Source organism: Podarcis bocagei (genome assembly GCF_964188305.1).
Source record: "Podarcis bocagei genome assembly, chromosome: 7".
NCBI classification, from domain to species: domain Eukaryota; kingdom Metazoa; phylum Chordata; class Lepidosauria; order Squamata; family Lacertidae; genus Podarcis; species Podarcis bocagei.
The window spans coordinates 7,340,522-7,361,219 of record NC_138132.1 but is presented as its reverse complement, the minus strand read 5'-3'; the positions used below and the strand labels follow the sequence as shown (position 1 = coordinate 7,361,219).

The window sequence follows — 20,698 nt, the reverse complement described above, 5'->3', positions numbered from 1 at the left end:
GCCGAGGGGGCCTGAAACACAAAACAGGACCTATTGATGACTTATTTTTTAATTATGTAAAACTCTGCCTATTTCTGTTCCCCCTCTTTCTCTAGGGTCCTACACGGTGCGGACATCGTGGCCAGATCCCAACTCATCTCGGAAAGGTAAGGCTGCCCCCTTCTCCCCGATCCTCTCCCCCGATTGCACACCCCACACCTCGGCCGAAAAATTTCTACCTAAGGGGATAATGTTTTAAAATCCCGACCTACAGAGCTATGGGGTGGACTGTGGCTCGGGGAGGGGAGGGCTGTAGAAGGTCTGCTTCAGGTCCCGAGTTTGAATCCTGACATCTCCAGATAAGGCTGGTACAGAATCCTGCCCCTAACCCTGGAGAGCTATTGTCACTTAGTGTAGACAATCATCTGACTCAATAGAGGACAGTTTCCTATTTTCCTACTCCCTAATCTCCAACATAGGTTTTAGGGTCCCTTAAGGACGCGGGTGGCACGGTGGTCTAAACCACAGAGCCTTGGACTTGCAGATCAGAAGGTCGGCGGTTCGAATCCCCGCGACGGGGTGAGCTCCCGTTGCTCGGTCCCTGCTCCTGCCAACCTAGCAGTTTGAAAGCACACCAGTGCAAATAGATAAATAGGTACCACTCCAGCGGGAAGGTAAACAGCGTTTCCGTGCGCTGCTCTGGTTTGCCAGAAGTGGCTTAGTCATGCTGGCCACATGACCCAGAAGCTGTACGCCGGCTCCCTCGGCCAATAAAGCGAGATGAGCCCCGCAACCCCAGAGTCGGCCACGACTGGACTTAATGGTCAGGGATCCCTTTACCTTTACCTTTACCTAAGGAAGGAAAGAGGGGCAGGAGGCGGAGCCCGGACTCCTGGGTTCCATTCCCAGCCGTGGGAGAGGGGTGGATTAAATAGATGGACCCTGGAGGGATGCTATTACTAAGAAGAGGACCAAGCCCAGTTGTTGCATTCCACTGCCCCTCGGCAGGCAGAAATCCAACAGGTTCAGCTCCCTGCATGTTTTGGATTTCCGCTTTTCCCGAGGCATGAATCCTCTGCCAAGTACCGTATTTTTTGCTATATAAGACTCACTTTTTCCCTCCCAAAAAGTAAGGGGAAATGTGTGTCCATCTTATGGAGCGAATACAGGCTGTGCAGCTATCCCAGAAGCCAGAACAGCAAGAGGGATTGCTGCTTTCACTGCGCAGCGATCCCTCTTGCTGTTCTGGCTTCTGAGATTCAGAATATTATTTTTTCTTGTTTTCCTCCTCCAAAAACTAGGTGCGTCTTATGGTCTGGTGCGTCTTATAGAGTGAAAAACACGGTAATCACCTTGATAATAACCCCAGACTCCAGCCCTCCTGTAGCTCTGAACTCCACCACTCTTTGGACAGAGTAGATGACATTAAAACCTCTGTAATAGTTGCCTTCGAACTCTTTTCCTCCCTGAACGCAGAAGACGGCACCAAGCCCCGGCCCACCCAGCCAAGCCCCTTCCCCCACAAGCAGGAAGGTAAGTGGCTCTCCTCTTGTGTAACCACCCCATCATCTCCCGAAAATCCGCTTCCCCGCTGCAGCAGTGAGCAGCGTGGCCTAGTGGTTGCACCATGGCAAATGTGTTGACTCCTTTGACCCTCCAGGTGTTGACGAACTACAATTCCCATCACCCCGGCCATTGGCCAGGCTTGCTGGGGCTGGTGGGAGTTGTAGTGAACCTTGTAGGGTCAAAGGTTCCCCACATATGAAAGGCCTGTGATATGATGTGCTGAAATAGCTCAATTGGTTAGAGGGGTGTTGCTGATAAAGCCACGGCTGTAGGTCTTAGGGTACCTTGCATTTCTAAAATTCTGTGATTGTTAGAACCAAAAATGGGGGAAGAGCTCTTTCTCTCTCATGTACACAAAAGCCAGACGCTGAAAACACCAAGAAAAAAGCACACCAAAAACTCGGGCCAATGTAAGTTTCAATAGTGGGAGTGGTCCCTACTCACAAATCAATAGTAACAAAAACAACATTTATCTTGAGATTTTCTGTGCACACGTTGATCTACCCACACGTAGTTGTTATCCCCGAGAAACGTAGGAAATGTTGTTGTTGTTTAGTCGTTTCGTCGTGTCCGACACTTCGTGACCCCCTGGACCAGAGCACTCCAGGCACTCCTGTCTTCCACTGCCTCCCGCAGTTTGGTCAAACTCATGCTGGTAGCTTCGAGAACACTGTCCAACCATCTCGTCCTCTGTCATCCCCTTCTCCTTGTGCCCTCCATCTTTCCCAACATCAGGGTCTTTTCCAGGGAATCTTCTCTTCTCATGAGGTGGACAAAGTGTTGGAGCCTCAGCTTCAGGATCTGTCCTTCCAGTGAGCACTCAGGGCTGATTTCCCTAAGAATGGAGAGGTTTGATCTTCTTGCAGTCCATGGGACTCTCAAGAGTCTCCTCCAGCACCATAATTCAAAAGCATAAATTCTTCGGCGATCACCCTTCTTGATGGTCCAGCTCTCACTTCCATACATCACTACGGGAAAACCATAGCTTTAACTATACGGACCTTTGTCGGCAAGGTGATGTCTCTGCTTTTTAAGATGCTGTCTAGGTTTGTCATTGCTTTTCTCCCAAGAAGCAGGCGTCTTTTAATTTCGTGGCTGCTGTCACCATCTGCAGTGATCGTGGAGCCCAAGAAAGTAAAATCTCTCACTGCCTCCATTTCTTCCCCTTCTATTTGTCAGGAGGTGATAGGCCCAGTGGCCATGATCTTCGTTTTTTTGATGTTGAGCTTCAGACCATATTTTGTGCTCTCCTCTTTCAGCCTCATTAAAAGGTTATTTAATTCCTCCTCACTTTCTGCCATCAAGGTTGTGTCATCTGCATATCTGAGGTTGTTGATATTTCTTCCAGCGATCTTAATTCCGGCTTGGGATTCATCCAGCCCAGCCTTTCGCATGATGAGTTCTGCATATAAGTTAAATAAGCAGGGAGACAATACACAGCCTTGTCGTACTCCTGTCCCAATTTTGAACCCATCAGTTGTTCCATATACAGTTCTAACTGTAGCTTCTTGTCCCACATAGAGATTTCTCAGGAGACAGATGAGGTGATCAGGCACTCCCATTTCTTTAATGACTATTGATTTGTGAGTAGGGACCACTCCCACTATTGAAAATTACATTGGCCTGAGTTCTTGGTGTGCTTTTTTTCTTGGTATATTTAATACATTGAAAACACACCCGCCCCCCACAAGAATCCTGGGAACTATTTATTTACTTCTTTATTTATCGCATCCAAACTCAGGGTGGCGTAGGTGGTTCTCTTCATTTAAGGCCCACAACAACCCTGAGAGGTAGATTTGGCTGAAAGACAGCGACTGGCCCAAGGTCCCCCAGCAAACTTTATTTCTGAATGGGGATTTGAACCCAGTTCTCCCAGGTCCTAGGACGACACTCTAACCACTGCACCACACTGTCTGCCTGTAGTTTACCCCATCGTAGAGCTACGTTTTTGAAATATACTCGGAGTCGAGAGCGGATTTCATGCTCTTGATTCAGCTCATAGTGGTGAGGAGGAATGAAAGTTTCCCCAAAGTATCTGCTTTATATACATTATTTACACAATGGGCTGCACGTGATTGGCTAATTCTGGGATTCTCCTGTAGGCCAATCAGGTTGTGGATTCACTTCTATCTGGAGCTGGATTGGGTGGCTCCTGCGGACCAATCAGACTGCTGCATTGTTCTAGGACCAATCAGACTGCTGCATTCTGAATCCTATTGTTCTAGGACCAATCAGACTGCTGCATTTTGGATCCTATTCAACTCAGTACATAACAGATTTCCAGCATCCGTCGCAAACAAGTTCCCAGAATTCTATCGACGGGGCAAACATACTTTAAATGCACTCTGTGTGTGCAGCCTTAGTTGATGAATCAGTACACACTACCACCCACCGTTATCTGAGATCAAATCTCATTTATCCTTCCTGGGGGTCTACTTTTGAGTAGACGGGAAAGCAAGCAAAACACTTGCTTTGGACCACACTGAAACCAGGCATTTAAAGCACTCGCCTGCCACTTTAACAGTCACAGGGAATTCTGGGATCTGTAGTTTTTTCTATGAACTGCACTTCCAAGGAATCTTAGGGGAAAGCCATGACTGTTAAAGTTGATGAATGTCAGGTCTGGATGTGACCTTGGAAGGAAAACAATAAGCACAAACCAGCACTAGCCATAGTGCGCCCCCTCCAGATGTTTTGAATGACAGCTCCCATTATCCCTGACCATGGAGTGGGGCTGATGGGAGTTATAGTCCACGGCACCTGGTTGGCTTCATAAGGGACTTGCAATACAGTGGTGCCTCGCAAGACGAAAAGAATCTGTTCTGTGATTCTCTTCGTCTAGCGGTTTTTTCGTCTTGCGAAGCAAGCCCATTGACGGATTAGTGGATTAGCGCTTTTAGCGGCTTTTATAGGCTTATCTGCTGATCGGATCAGCTGATAAGCGGCTTAGCGGCTTAGAAAAGGGGGGGAGAGGGGAAAAAACCAGCAGGAACTCGCAAGACATTTTCGTCTTGCGAAGCAAGCCCATAGGAGATTCGTTTTGTGAAGCACCTCCAAAACAGAAAACTCTTTCGTCTAGCGAGTTTTCCGTCTTGCGAGGCATTCGTCTTGCGGGGCACCACTGTAACATTTTTTAACGTGTTAATTGGGAGCAACTTTCTACTCGATCTAACGCCTTTTCATCCTTCGCATCAACACTGCAAGCCTTAAAAAATATAATATTGGTTGTACGAGCCTTTTTAAAACAAAGCTGAGGCAACCAGTAAAAATATTAGGTTTGTGCCTGCGTTTGGGTAGTGAGATAGAAAAAGAGAAATGGCATTTAGAAGCTTCTCCTTGCAGTAGGAGGGACGTGGGTGGCGCTGTGGGTTAAACCGCAGAGCCTAGGGCTTGCCGATCAGAAGTTTGGCGGTTCGAATCCCCACGACGGGGTGAGCTCCCGTTTACTCGGTCCCTGCTCCTGCCCACCTAGCAGTTTGAAAGCACATCAAAGTGCAAGTAGATAAATAGGTACCACTCTGGCGGGAAGGTAAACGGCGTTTCCATGCGCTGCTCTGGTTTGCCAGAAGCGGCTTAGTCATGCTGGCCACATGACCCGGAAGCTGTACGCCGGCTCCCTCGGCCAATAAAGCGAGATGAGCGCCGCAACCCCAGAGTCGTCCGTGACTGGACCTCAGGGTCAGGGGTCCCTTTACCTTTACCTTACCTTGCGGTAGGAGGGGAGCAACAGCATTGAGGCAAGTAATGCTTCTGAAAGCTAATTGTTAGAAATTGCAGGAGGGGAGAGGTCCTGCTTGAGGCTTTCAGGTCACAGCCCCCCCAAAAGCTGTTTTTATTGGGGGGAAATCACGCCGTAATGGCCTGAGATCATGGCAACAAAAATGGCTGCAGTTCTCTCCTTTTTTTGCAAGCAGGGTGTCTCGTTTTTTTTGGAAAACTTGTTAGCAATGCAAAGTGGATGGGGAGGGTGTCGAAAGAGATGGGTGGTGTGGGAGAGGTCCCCCCCCCAATAACATCTACTCTCCTGTCGTCCGTGCCTCTGTATGTGTGTGTGTTTGTTTGTGTGTGTGTGTTTCTGTCTCCCTCCATCTAGAGGGCACCTCCTTGCCGTTCCTTATTCCCATCATCATTCCGGATTTCAAGCCCAGCCGCACGGTGAAGCAGGCTCCAGGTGAGGGTCAGGATCCGTCGCTGTCATTTACTGGGTCAAATTTCAGGGGGGAAGTTCGCTGAACATAGTAGTAATAATAATAATAATAATAATAATAATAATAATAATAATAATAATAATTTATTATTTATACCCTGCCCATCTGGCTGGGTTTCCCCAGACACTCTGGGCAGCTTCCAACAAAACACTAAAATACAATAAGCTATTAAACATTAAACGCTTCCCTAAACAGGGCTGCCTTCAGATGTCTTCTAAAAGTCTGGTAGTTGTTTATCTCTTTAACATCTGGTGGGAGGGCGTTCCACAGGGCGGGTGCCACTACTGAGAAGGCCCTCTGCCTGGTTCCCTGTAGCTTTGCTTCTCGCAATGAGGGAACCGCCAGAAGGCCCTCGGAGCTGGACCTCAGTGTCTGGGCAGAACGATGGGAGTGGAGACGCTCCTTCAGGTATACTGGACCGAGGCCGTTTAGGGCTTTAAAGGTCAGCACCAACACTTTGAATTGTGCTCGGAAACGTACTGGGAGCCAATGTAGGTCTTTCAAGACCGGTGTTATATGGTCTCGGCGGCCGCTCGCAGTTATCCGTCTAGCTGCCGCATTCTGCGGAACACCCTCCCACCAGATGTCAAAGAGAAAAATAACTACCAAATTTTGAGGGGGGGGAAATGTTTTGGACTGACGCCAAAAAGAGTGCAGTGAAGGAGCACTCTTGATGTCAACTGGCAGGGAGTTCCAGAGGTTAGATGCCGACACGCTAAACTTGTCTTCTTTGTTCCAATTGGTGGCTGCTTGTGCCACTCACCCCCGCAGAGTACCCGCCTTCATGTGAGCAGGAGCGGCGAGAGGCTATTGATGAGGCCCGGCAGCACCAACAGGAGGGCACCTTCATCCCGGAGTGCGAGGGGGACGGCACCTATAAGGCCGTGCAGTGCCACCAGGCCACGGGGTATTGCTGGTGCGTGAGGGTGGACACTGGCCGGCCTGTTCCTGGCACTTCGACGAGGTCAGTGTCGCCCGACTTGTGAAGTCCGGAATGACGGGTCCTGGTTCAGTCGGTGGAGCACGAGACTCTTAATCTCAGGGTTGCGAGTTCGAGTTCCATGTTGGGCAGAAGATTCCTGCACTGCAGGGAGTGGGATTAAACGACCCTCTACAGATCTGTGCTTCTAAGTGGGGGACTCCCATCATCAACAAAGTAGCACCATGAAGGCTATGTACAGTGGTACCTCAGGTTAAGTACTTAATTCGTTCCGGAGGTCCGTACTTAACCTGAAACTGTTCTTAACCTGAAGCACCACTTTAGCTAATGGGGCTTCTGCTGCTGCCACGCCGCGGGAGCACGATTTCTGTTCTCATCCTGAAGCAAAGTTCTTAACCTGAAACACTTTTTCTGGGTTAGCGGAGTCTGTAACCTGAAGCGTATGTAAACTGAAGTGTATGTAACCTGAGGTACCACTGTACATTGAAAACACATCCTCCTGCCTCCTCACGTGAATCCTGGGAACTATAGATTACACACCTCAGAGCTACAATTCCCAGCACCCTTGACAAACTACAGCTCCCAGGTTGTTGGGGTTTTTTTTGGGGGGGGGGTTCTATTTATTGAGCATTCAGCCTGTTTTGTTTGTTTGCGGTCTTCCCCACAATATTTCTGTTAAGTAGGAATTTGGCCAGGGCTATATATCGATATACAGTGGTATCTTGGATTGCGAACTGAATCCATTCCGGAAGTCGTTCTTAAACCGAAGCGTTCTTAAACCAAGGCGTGCTTTCCCATAGCGGCAGGGGACTCAATTTACACTCAACAGGAAGCGGAACACGTTCTGCTTCCAAGGCAAAGTCCACAAACCAAAACACCTACTTCCGGGTTTGCAGCGTTCTCAATCCAAGTTGTTCATAAGCTAAGCTGTTCTTAAACCAAGGTACCACTGTTTTGCCCAGAACCGGTAGGAGCAGCAGACTGCGATGTCAGTTTCACTCAGCGATATATCGCCGGTGAAACCTCCGCCGCTCCTGCGTTCCTTTGCTAGCAGCGTCCAGTGGCGGACGCAGGAGCGCTGGCGGTTTCACCAGTGATATATACGACGGGGAGGGAGAAACAAGCTGTATCAGCGAGGTGCAGATAGCTTGTTCCTCTCTCTACATCTTGAAACTACTCAACTGCTCTGCCCTCTCACCCGTGATGTCGAAAAGCTGATGATCGCCCAGCCCTGCTAGGAATCGGTGCCTGAGCTTTCTTTTTTCCTCATCCTTTCCAGCCCCTTTTCCTTTTGTGCTGCGTCTCACATATTGTAAGCTTGAGGGCAGGGACAGTCGCTGAGTTTTTGGGCAGCTGCCTTTTCTGATTGAAGAGTAGGATTTTAAAAAAAATAAATCTTATTGCCGTCATTGATAGTATTCTTGTTGATGTTAGTATTCGCTCGGCGTCTCTCGTCTTTCTTTCTCGCAGGAACTTCCCCCCGGACTGCGAGGCAGATGCGGCAGCCAAGAATGCAGAAATGAGCTCCTTATTCCGGGATCGGCTTCTGCCAGGTGGGATCATGAATCTCTGCTTCTTCTTTTTTTCCTTTTCTTTTTAATAAATATTTTATTAGTTTTTTAACATATAATTTTCAACAATTATTAAACATGCTTTTATATCTTATACATTTTCGACTTCCATCAATCACATCCGAAAATTTTCCAATCGCTTCACTTAATTTACATTTCTTACTTTCACTATTACATTTAAATAACTAACATCTCTCTTCTTTATCTTCTTTGCAATGTTTCATATATTTCTCCTTACAAAACGTCTTGTAGTCCTACTAGCGTAATTTGTTGATTACAGTTGCTCTTCAAATAATTCGTATTTTTCCTCCAATCTTCTGTAAATCTCTGATCCTGCAGGTTTCGAATCCTTCCTGTCATTTTGTCCAGGTCTGCGTGGTCCATTAATTTTGTCTGCCATTCTTCTTTCATCGGTACAGTGGTACCTCGGGTTAAGTACTTAATTCATTCCGGAGGTCTGTTCTTAACCTGAAACTGTTCTTAACCTGAAGCACCGCTTTAGCTAATGGGGCCTCCTGCTGCTGCCGCGCCCCCAGAGCACGATTTCTGTTCTCATCCTGAAGCAAGGTTCTTAACCTGAGGTACTATTTCTGGGTTAGCAGAGTCTGTAACCTGAAGCGTCTGTAACCTGAAGCGTATGTAACCCGAGGTACCGCTGTATTTCTTCTTGCTTCCATTTCTGGGCCAACAATCCTGAATCTCTGCTTCTTTTCAAACACTTTTCCCCCAGGTGCCACTGAGCACAGACCATAGCTGTCAACTTTTCCCTTTACTTGCGAGGAATCCTATTCCGAATAAGGGAATTTCCCTTAAAAAATGGGAAACGTTGACAGCTATGGCACAGACCCGTGTGAGTCTCGAGAGGCAAACTGTTCCCTTTCTTCTTTCCTGCTAGGTTGCCCGGGCTCCAAGAAGATAGAGTTCCTCTCCAATCTGATCAAAGCCTTGGCTTCCGACATGTTGCAGTCGAGGATGATGCCCGTTCCATACCGAAGGTAAATACCTTAAAAGGGAGCAGGCTGTGAGTCACAGCGTCTGCGTATTTCCTGTTCACAGGATGTTTATGTTTTCTGTTGCTTTCGTTTTTCTCTGTCTGGAGACACTGACGCAGGCAGTCATGTCTTTGTTCTGATCAACGCTGAATAAAACTTGTAAATAATGCTCTCCTGAGTGCGACTTTTGCTGTGCATTATCTGCTGATAAGAGTGTGCATGAGCTCTGGAATGTGGCAAGATATTTTCTAGAAACTCATGTCGCTAATTGCTGATACTGTATGCCTACGGGAGATCGATGGATCGTCCGGCACACAGCTTGGGGCCATGATGGACTTTGTCTCCCTGGCAGTATCCCAACAAATACTGCTCTCTCTCTCTCTCTCTCTCTCTCTCTCTCTGAAGGGGCACAGGGGAGGAGAGTTGTTGCGTGTCAAGTTCGCCAAGCCACCCCCCAATAACTCACACATCACATATCAATTTTGGTTTGGGTTTTTGGCATGATTTTGGCCACAACTTTACATACATCCAAGTGAGTGGTTGCTTAGGCATTGGTTCCGACTATCCGTCCTTGCTCAGGGGACAGAACTGACTTCCGGATTCCAGTGAAAGCCAGTGCGGGAAACAAATTTTGGGGAGAAAATGAAGCTGGGCCTCAGTCCCTCACTTCTCACCCTCATGCTCTTGTTGGCTTGCAAGTCCGATGCCAGGGACAAGGACCTAAAGAATGGCAAGCCCCTGGATTCCTTTAATGGAATTCCCTTTCCGCACCGCCATTGGAGGGGTAGGCACTTACCCCTCCACCAACCAATTTGAACCAATGCCTAACCGCCAAGCTTACAAGTTGTGACGATTTGCTACGCAGTAGGCAAAAACCAAATGGCACCAGCCAATCAGCCAAATGGACAAATTCCTACCAGGCCCCTGCCTCACAGCAGACGACCCCATGACAGGCATAGCGAGGTCAAGCGAACAACCCCCCCAATACAGGGAGGGTGGGCGGGTGATCCGGTGCAAGCAGCCAAGAGAACGTTCAAAGTTGGGCTACCAGTATTTAAAACCTCTGACCCCTCCTTCAAAATTGGCAACAAGCAATTCTCCACAGCTACCCGATTAAGCAATACACTCCCTTTGTCCCTCCACAAATCCGCCCAGCAAGAATGGGGTGGCTTGTATCCCCCACCGCAACACGCGCTCTCTGCTAGGGAGAACACATTTTGCCAAACGTTTTAAGCAAGAGTTGAAATCTAATGGGAGGATTCCATTGTTGAACCAGAAACAGGTTTGCTTGTGAGGTAATGGTCATAGTTGCTACCTAAAGACCACCCTTCGTTGTTGCCATCTGGTCGGTCTTGAGAAGCAATGGAGTAAGCCTCTGGGGTTAATAAATAATAATATTTATAATGGCAGTGAGAGATTTTACTTTCTTGGGCTCCATGATCACTGCAGATGTGACAGCAGCCACAAAATTAAAAGATGCCTGCTTCTTGGGAGAAAAGCAATGACAAACTTAGACAGCATCTTAAAAAGCAGAGACATCACCTTGCCGACAAAGGTCCATATAGTAAAAGCTATGGTTTTCTCAGTAGTGATGTATGGAAGTGAGAGCTGGACCATAAAGAACGCTGATCGCTGAAGAATTGATGCTTTTGAATTCTGGTGCTGGAGGAGACTCTTGAGAGTCCCATGGACTGCAAGAAGATCAAACCGATCCATTCTGAAGGAAATCAGCCCTGAGTGCTCACTGTAAGGACAGACCCTGAAGCTAAGGCTCCAGTACTTTGGCCACCTCATGAGAAGAGAATGTTGTTGGGAAAGATGGAGGGCAGAAGGAGAAGGGGACGACAGAGGACAAGATGGCTGGACAGTGTTCTCGAAGCTACAAACATGAGTTTGACCAAACTGTGGGAGGCAGTGGAAGACAGGAGTGCCTGGCGTGCTCTGGTCCAGGGGGTCACAAAGAGTCAGACACGACTACATGACTAAACAACAACAAACAATATTTATAATCATTTATAATTATTAATATCAATCATTAGCAGCATGAAAGTGACCTCCCTGGGACGCAAGTCTTGGCAGTATGTCTAGAGCAGGGGTCAGCAAACTTTTTCAGCAGGGGGCCGGTCCACTGTACCTCAGACCTTGTGGGGGGCCGGACTATATTTGGGGGGGGGGATGAACGAATTCCCCACAAATAATCCAGAGATGCATTTTAAATAAAAGCACACATTCTAAATAAAAGCACACATGAGTAGAATGTGCCCTTTTATTTAAAATGCACCTCTGGGTTATTTGTGGGGCATAGGAATTCGTTCATCCCCCCCCCCCAAAAAAATATAGTCCGGCCCCCCACAAGGTCTGAAGGACAGTGGACTGGCCCCCTGCTGAAAAAGTTTGCTGACCCCTGGACCATGGCTGTCAACATTTCCCTTTTTTAAAGGGAAATTCCCTTATTCCGAATACGATTCCTCTCAAGAAAAGGGAAATGTTGACAGCTATGCCCTGGACTAGGGACGCGGGTAGCGCTGTGGGTTAAACCATAGAGCCTAGGGCTTGCCGATCAGAAGGTTGGCGGTTCGAATCCTCGCGACAGGGTGAGCTCCCGTTGCTCAGTCCCTGCTCCTGCCAACCTAGCGGTTCGAAAGCACGTCAAAGTGCAAGTAGATAAATAGGTACCACTCCGGCAGGAAGGTAAACGGCGTTTCCGTGCGCTGCTCTGGTTCACCAGAAGCAGCTTAGTCATGCTGGCCACATGACCTGGAAGCTGTACCCGGAAGCTCCCTCAGCCAATAAAGCGAGATGAGCGCCGCAACCCCAGAGTCGGCCACGACTGGACCTAATGGTCAGGGGTCCCTTTACCTGGACTAGCGGATCCTTGGGATTCTTTCCAATTCTTGAATTCTATGATTCTGGAATTTTTCCTAGATTCCAAGCCTGCGCTCTTGGAGTTTGGGGTGACAGGCTACAATACGTTTCTTTAAAAGAACCGAAGACATTTCTCTTTGTCAAGGAATGCCCATGTCCTGGGCCCACCGCAAGCTAGGTTTCCCTCATCCAGCAAGGCTCTCCTGACCCCCTCTTCTCCCCACCCGCAGGTTTTCGGACAGCCTGACGGGGCCCAGCCTGGAGGAGCGTGCGGTGCGCTGGCAGTTCGTCCGCCTGGACAAGGACTTCAGCAACAGCATCAGCGAGCGGGAGCTGCGGCCCCTCAAGCTCTACATGAAGAGGAACACACGACCCAAGCGCTGCGTCCGCAAGTTCCTCAACTACTGTGACCTGGATGAGAACAAGCTCATCTCCTTGCATGAGCTCAAAGGCTGCCTGGGGCTGAGTTAGCCCGACACACGTGGTACGTACACTCCCGTGCCCCTCGCTCACCTGTTGGTAACTCCACAATATTGTTGTTGTTGTTGTTGTTGTTGTTGTTGTTGTTGTTGTTGTTGTTGTTGTTGTTGTTATTAACAACTCCAGCAGGTACAGAATGCCGCGGCGAGGCTCCTTACAGGGTCCTCGCCATGGGATCACATTCATCCAGTGTTTCACCAGCTGCACTGGCTCCCGGTGGAGTACAGGGTCAGGTTCAAGGTGCTGGTTTTAACCTTTAAAGCCCTAAGCGGCCTAGGACCCACGTACCTACGGGTCCGCCTCTCCTGGTATGCCCCACGGAGGACCTTAAGGTCCACAAATGGCAACATTTTGGAGGTCCCAGGTCACAAGGTGGTTAGGTTGGTCTCAACTAAGGCCAGGGTCTTTTCAGCTGTGGCCCCGACTTGGCGGAACGCTCTGTCACAAGAGACCAGGGCCCTGCGGGACTTGACATCTTTCCGCAGGGCCTGCAAGACAGAGCTGTTCCGCCTGGCCTTTGGTTTGGACTCAGTCTGGCCCTTTTGTTTCCCACCCCTTATGGTCTTGATTTATCTTTTAAAATGAGGCTGCATTTTAAATTGCATTTAAATTAAGTCCTGTGAAACTTCTCACCTGCTCAGCCAGCTCCCTGTTTTTCTGCCTCCAAATTGGTCACCTGGCTTTCCTTAACCCAGAATGCGGCAGCTAGACTGGTGGCTGGGAGCGGCTGCCGAGACCATATAACACCGGTCTTGAAAGACCTACACTGGCTCCCAGTACGTAGACAACTGATGGGTTGTCACCAAGTTGGTGCCATTACCGAGAAGGCCCTCTACCTGGCTCCCTGTACTCTCACTTCTTGAAGTGAGGGAACCACCAGAAGGCCCTCAGAGCTGGACCACAGCATCCAGCCTAAATGATGGGGTGGAGACGCTCCTTCAGGTATACAGGGCAGTAGGCTTTAAAGATCAAGTCTCTATGTGGGGCTACCTTTGAAGGTGACCCGGAAACTACAACTAATCCAGAATGCGGCAGCTAGACCGGTGACTGGGAGTGGCCGCCAAGACCATATAACGCTGGTCTTGAAAGACCTACACTGGCTCCCAGTACATTTCCAAGCACAATTCAAAGTGTTGGTGCTGACCTTGAAAGCCCTAAACGGCCTCAAAGGCCCAGTATACCTGAAGGAGCGTCTCCACCCCCATCGTTCAGCCCAGACACGGAGGTCCAGCGCTGAGGGCCTTCTGGCGGTTCCCTTGCTGCGAGAAGCCAAGTTACAGGGAACCAGGCAGAGGGCCTCCTCGGTGGTGGCACCTGCCCTGTGGAACGCCCTCCCACCGATGTCAACAAGAAAAAACAACTACCAGACTTTTAGAAGACATCTGAAGGCAGCCCTGTTTAGGGAAGCTTTTAATGTTTGATAGATTATTGTACAGTGGTGCCTCGCAAGACGAAATTAATTCGTTCTGCAAGTCTCTTCGTCTTGCGAGTTTTTCGTCTTGCGATGCACGGTTTCCCATAGGAATGCATTGGAAATCAATTAATGCGTTCCTATGGAAACCGCCTTCAGACCAGGTCCGGGGACAGTCTGTCCCCCGACCTCTTCTGAAGGCTGGGGGGGGGGACAAGGGCTTTTCTTCCCACCCCCAGCATTTTAAAATCGCCCCGGGACAGCGGAGGACTTCTTCTGAAGGCGGGCGGGGGGCGAAAGTCTTTGCTCCCCCCCCTGCCTTCAAAAGCTGTCCTGGACAGGCTTCGCGGACCTCTCCCGCTGCTTGCGGAGAGTTGCCAGCATGCCGAAGCCTGCGCGCGCTGAGATCAGCGCGCCCAGGCTTCGCGGCCCCACCGCCCGGCTTCGGAGCATCGTTCCGAAGCCGGGCGACAGGAGGAGGTGTTCCCTCCCCGCTGCCCGGCTTCGGAGGAGCCTTCCGAAGCCCGGCGGCGGGTGGAGGTGTTCCCGCCCCACCGCCCAGCTTCGGAGGAGGTCCGAGGATAGTGGGGAAGACGCGCTGCGCTTCCCCGCTGTCCCGGAGATTTCCCTATGGGCTGTCGTCTTGCGAAGCAAGCCCATAGGGAAATTCGTTTTGCGAAGCGCCTCCAAAACGGAAAACCCTTTCGTCTAGTGGGTTTTCCGTCTTGCGAGGCGTTCGTCTTGCGGGGTACCACTGTATTTTAATATTTTGTTGGAAGCCGCCTAGCGTGGCTGGGGAAACCCAGCCAGATGAGTGGGGTATAAATAAATTATTATTATTATTATTATTATTATTATTCCTTGCCCATCTACTTGGCCTCTGGTCTCTAAAGCAGCAGCAGCAGCCTCGCCAGCCTGTGAGATTTGCCAGGGCTTGGAACAAACTGTTCCTCTCTCAAAGCCTCACCACCGCCCCCCAACCACCCTTCCCCACCCCACTCTTATAACTTAAATCCAGCTCCAGCGTCTCCCTCTACCAGATTCCATCGCAGACAAAGGGGGACTCTGTGCAATACCTTCTGGTGGATTAAGCGTGGATTAGCTGCGCGGAACACAGTTGCCTGCAAAATGCTTGCAGCGTCGACTCTTCTCGGAGCAGAAAGTTGGGGGGGGGTTGATTAGATTAACTTGAAATGCTCTACGCACCTCTCCAAACAGGGCAAATTGATTTCTTGTTCCTTGCAACTGCGTGTGGGAGATTCGAAACCCTAATTAAAGTCTAAAATGCTTTAGGTTTCTTTCCCCCCCCCCCTGTTAACTTCGCACAATGCAGGTGACAAAATTTTATTTTATTTTATATAATTTATTTACAACATAGTCCACAACAACTCATACATACAAACAAACCCACCGCCGTTGCCAATTTAATCATCAAAATTAAACTCCTATCCCCTTACACAAAGAAAACATAATATAAAAATAAAAGACTTCCTTTGTCCTGTAAATGGCCTCCTTATTTACTTCTTGTGTACTATTTCTTTTACATGTGATTATTACAATTTTTCCTAATTATGACTTTAAAAAACCGCAAAGTCTCCTGTAGAAATTAATCGAAACAAGTCCAGGTGTATATTTTGGGTAAAGTATTCTCTACATTTCCCCCATTCTTTTTGAAATCCTTGTCTGGGCTATCCCCTAATAATCTCTGTTAATCTGGCCAATTCAGTATCATCTAATAATTTATCCTGCCATTCCTTTTTTGTTGGCACAAATTCTTTTTTTCCAGTTTCTGGCAATTAAGGTCCTCACCGCGCCTGTGGCATAAAGCAATATTTTCCGATCTTCTTTTGCTATACCTGTGTCTGTTATTCCTAATAGGAAAGCTTCTGTAATTTTCACAAAGTTGTGTTTAAATATTTTTTTAAGTTCATCATATACTATATCCCAGAAGCTTTTGATGTTTTCACAGGTCCACCAGATATGTATAAGTGACGGAATTTTAATTTAGCCTTTCTTCACTTGCTTAATTCTCCCAAAGCTTCTCCCTGCCATTCGGTTTGGTTTTTCCTCTTCCCCAATTTAATTCACTGCCTGTAGCACAAGTTTCTGCAAACTACCTTCAGGAGCAAAGAATGACCGTCTGAAAAACTTTCCGTTCGCATTCAGGTTATCTCTCTAGGGTGGGGATGTGAAATTAAGGATGGCTCAGTTCTGAAGGCTGGGTGTGGGTCCCATAGCCGCCTCTGCGAAAGACTCAGCTGCTATTTTATAACGGATTAGGCACAGGGTATGTTTAGGGATGCGGGTGGTGCTGTGGGTTAAACCACAGAGCCTAGGACTTGCCGATCAGAAGGTCGCCGGTTCGAATCCCGGCTATGGGGTGAGCTCCCGTTGCTCGGTCCCTGCTCCTGCCAACCTAGTAGTTCAAAAGCACATCAAAGTGCAAGTAGATAAATAGGTACCGCTCCGGTGGGAAGGTAAACGGCGTTTCCGTGCGCTGCTCTGGTTCGCCAGAAGCGGCTTAGTCATGCTGGCCACATGACCCAGAAGCTGCACGCCGGCTCCCTCGGCCGGTAAAGCGAGATGAGCGCCGCAACCCCAGAGTCGGCCACGACTGGAACTAATGGTCAGGGGTCCCTTTACCTTTTTATGTTCACATTAGCGGATTAAAGCACAGCAAAGTCATTTCCCCCTCGCTGCATTTGAAGCCACGCTTGCACGCTGTCAAGATTTACGTATAAGCTAAACAAGCTATAGCTTAGAGCCCCACTCTCTTGGGCGCCCCCCCCCAAAAAAAAAATTAAAGGGAAAGAACTGGATGTACATTCCAAAATTGAAAAAACAAATAAAATAAAACCTACTTACAGCAACAGTGTTTTGTAGGCTCCCATGATGTAAGTCATGGGCCCCGCCTGCTAGCCTGCTCCCTAAAATATCACGGGTTTGCTCCTTTCTATATATAGGGTGCCTACATTCTGCATGGACTGCTACCATGGTAAGATGTGCCAATGGCTTGAGATATCTATGAGGTCCATAAATTACCATATATTCAACACACAAAACAGCAACAATTTGTTGTTGACAAAGGACAGCTGGACATATAAAGGGCCCCTTTACGTTCAGTAGCTTAAAGGTAAAGGTAAAGGGACCCCTGACCATTAGGTCCAGTCATGGCCGACTCTGGGGTTGCGGCGCTCATCTTGCTTTATTGGCCGAGGGAGCCGGCGTACAGCTTCTGGGTCATGTGGCCAGCATGACTAAGCCGCTTCTGGCGAACCAGAGCAGCGCATGGAAACGCCGTTTACCTTCCCCGCTGGAGCGGTACCTATTTATCTACTTGAACTTTGATGTGCTTTTGAACTGCTAGGTTGGCAGGAGCAGGGACTGAGCAATGGGAGCTCACCCCATTGCGGGGCTTTGAACCGCCGAACTTCATATCGGGAAGTCCTAGGCTCTGTGGTTTAACCTACAGCGCCACCCGCGTTCCTTCAGTAGCTTAGGGCCTCATCAAATCTAAATCCGGCCCTGGAGATATGTGACCCCGGCTCTTCCGTGAAGCTCACCTTTGCTGAATCTCATCCCATCCGAACTCACAGGACTATGCACTGCTAATCTACAAAAAGCTTACCTATGTTGATCATTTGCATCCTGAAATAAAAAGCCACGTGTGCAAAATCTCTCTTTCTACTCGCCTAGATGTGATTCTTAGTCGCCGCAGGTGACCAGGCTGGTGGTGGATTGTGAGACTCCGTCGAACTTAATTTCTCTCCCTCTTTCTCTCTCCATAGACTTCCCCCTGACAAAGAATGGCGCTTTCCCCCTCCAGAAGCCCAGGGGGCGCTCTCTCATTCTCTGAGCACTTCATTCCCGCCTCTGGTTGCAGATTCTTTGCACTTTAAAGAGACGGACTGGACTTTCTGCCCAGAAGGTTGACGATGGTTCCGGGAAGTGGAGATAAACGTGGAAAGGGGTGGGACAAACGTGGCTGTCAGTCCATTTTCTGTGTTTTCCTTTTTATTTTATTTTTTTGCTTTTTAAAAAAAGAAACGTAGATAACAACAGGCCTGCAGAAACCATCTACCTTAGTAGATTTTTTATATATGTATAAAAAATAAGTAATAATAATCTTTGCTTTATTTTTGCAACGTAATTTTTAAGAGAGAGAGAAAAAGTGAATGTAAGGGGACTTCCATGTTTGTTAGAAGGTGTTTCAAAAGGCTGCGCTCCTTTTCAGTTATGTAAAAAAATCAGCTGGGTTTTAAAACGAATTGTAGTCTGTTTATTTGAATCAATAAATTATGGATATACAAGGGCAGTTTCTTTCATATTTCTGGGTTCCTTTATGTGGAATTAATATCAGGGGCCCTACTTGAATATTGAAAAATTGTACTTATCTGCTTGTTGTTTAGTCGTGTCCGACTCTTTGTGACCCCCTGGACCAGAGCACGCCAGGCACCCCTGTCCTCCACCACCTCCCGCAGTTTGGTCAAACTCATGTTGGCAGCTTCGAGAACACTGTCCAACCATCTTGTCCTCTGTCGTCCCCTTCTCCTTGTGCCCTCCATCTTTCCCAACATCAGGGTCTTTTCCAGGGAGTCTTCTCTTCTCATGAGGTGGCCAAAGTCTTGGAGCCTCAGCTTCAGGATCTGTCCTTCCAGTGAGCACTCAGGGCTGATTTCCTTCAGAATGGAGAGGTTTGATCTTCTTGCAGTCCATGGGACTCTCCAGAGTCTCCTCCAGCACCAGAATTCAAAAGCATCCATTCTCCGGCGATCAGCCTTCTTTATGGTCCAGCTCTCACTTCCATACATCACTACTGGGGAAACCAGAGCTTTTACTATACGGACCTTTGTTCAGGGCAATTGATATTAGTCACTGATAGCTGTATCCCCCTCGATGAATTGGTCCAATCCCCTTTAAAGCCATCCACTCGCAGGGACTGGCAGCATGCTGAAGACCATGTACCCGGAGAGAAGGAGGGCTGGTTTCTGACTATGGAGAGGGAAGCGGTGATTTGAGGGGAGTTGTAGCGGCTAGGAGGCAAGAGTCGAAAGCAGGGGAAGACCCTCTGCCTTGTTCCCTGTAACCTCACTTCTCACAGGGAGGGAACCGCCAAAAGGCCCTCGGAGCTGGACCTCAGAGTCCAGGCTGAACGATGGGGGTGGAGACGCTCCTTCAGATATACTGGGCCTTTGATGCCATTAGGGCTTTAAATGTCAGCACCAACACTTTGAATTGTGCTCAGAAACGTACTGGGACCCAATGTAGGTCTTTCAGAACCGTTGTTACATGGTCTTGGCTGCCACTCCCGGTCACCAGTCTAATGTATTTGTGTGCAAGCCAGTTTTATCTTATTTTAACCTTCCATTTGATTTCCTTTCCCCTGTTCCCCTGTACCTATTACCCCTTTGTAACCACTTCCTGCCCACCACAGCCTGTTATAACTCAGGTTCCAGTGCAGCCCTGTGGCTGAGGCTGGGGAAAACAAGTATTTTTTTCTATACTTCCCTGCTCACAATTCCTTGGTGTTTTGCGCCCTCTGCTGGAATAACACAGCATTACTTAAGAAGGGTTTATGCTCAGGTAAAACGGATCTCTCTCTTCTTAGGTTGCTTACTAAATCCTTTATTTTCATACTCAAAGCGATTCGTTCCTAAAACAAGAGGTGCTGGACCAGGGGCCTGCACAGAAGCTGAAAATCCTGTGCCTCTTTTTCCTGTTCTGCATAACCTGTCATCAAATGCACAGTGCCTATATCTTAAATGGATTTTCTGCCTATATACATAGAAACTAAAGGCTGTCGTCACGCTCTGCAGTTGCAGGTAGGGTGATCTGTGGGCGGCAGGTAAGCAGGGTGGTGAGATGTAAAGAGAGGAGGGTTGGTCTAACTTGGACACACATTCATAGAATTGCAGAGTTGGAAGGGACCCGAGGGTCATCTAGTCCAACCCCAGGAATCTCAGCTAATGCATCCATGACGGGGTTGCCATATTGTGAAGAGCAAAAAAGGGGACACATTTGCTGACTATGGTGAGCCTACCCATGAAAAAGAAGATGTGTCCTGAAAAAAGGTGAGGAGAGCACTCTTGCGCATGAGGGCTTCCTGTGGGTTTCCCACAGACATCTGTTTGGCCACTGTGAGAGCAAGTTCTTATCACACTCTTATCTGGACTTGGGGAAATGCAGCGGTTCTGTGATGGGACGTGTGCTTTGCACGGAAAAAGTCTCAGATGCAATCCTTGGCACCTCCAGCTGGGGCTGGGAGAGATCTCTATCTGAAACTGCCAGTTAGAGTAGGCAGTACTGAGCCTGGTGGACCAATGGTCTGATTCAGTATAAGGCAGCTCCCTGGGTTCCTATGTATCAGGAAGGCCTCATTTACTGCTTCCTGCCACAGCTCCTGGTTTTGCCTTTGGGGAAAAGGTAAAGGGACCCCTGACCATTAGGTCCAGTCATGGCCAACTCTGGGGTTGCGGCGCTCATCTCGCTTTATTGGCCGAGGGAGCCGGTGTACAGCTTCCCGGTCATGTGGACAGCATGACTAAGCCACTTCTGGCAAACCAGAGCAGCTCATGGAAACGCCGTTTACCTTCCCGCCGGAATGGTACCTATTTATCTACTTGCACTTTGATGTGCTTTTGAACTGCTAGGTTGGCAGGAGCAGGGACCGAGCAACGGGAGCTCAC

General features: G+C 48.6%; 1 protein-coding gene across 2 annotated transcripts in view; it reads left to right on the top strand.

Annotated features, from left to right (window-relative positions):
* LOC308590437 (SPARC-related modular calcium-binding protein 1-like) overlaps positions 1–18,322 on the top strand; it is a 62,804-nt gene extending 44,482 nt beyond the window's left edge. Inside the window, exons 5-12 of one of the 2 annotated variants that reach the window (XM_081200485.1) lie at positions 96–146; positions 1,423–1,512; positions 5,639–5,716; positions 6,525–6,717; positions 8,164–8,246; positions 9,160–9,259; positions 12,352–12,605; positions 17,801–18,322. In XM_081200485.1, coding sequence (XP_081056611.1) covers positions 96–146; positions 1,423–1,512; positions 5,639–5,716; positions 6,525–6,717; positions 8,164–8,246; positions 9,160–9,259; positions 12,352–12,592 — 836 coding nt within the window. In that variant the 3' untranslated portion in view covers positions 12,593–12,605; positions 17,801–18,322. The remainder of the gene's footprint in view (positions 1–95; positions 147–1,422; positions 1,513–5,638; positions 5,717–6,524; positions 6,718–8,163; positions 8,247–9,159; positions 9,260–12,351; positions 12,606–17,800) is intronic. The other variant, XM_081200486.1, reaches the window with a different exon arrangement.
* Positions 18,323–20,698: the final 2,376 nt, after the last annotated feature.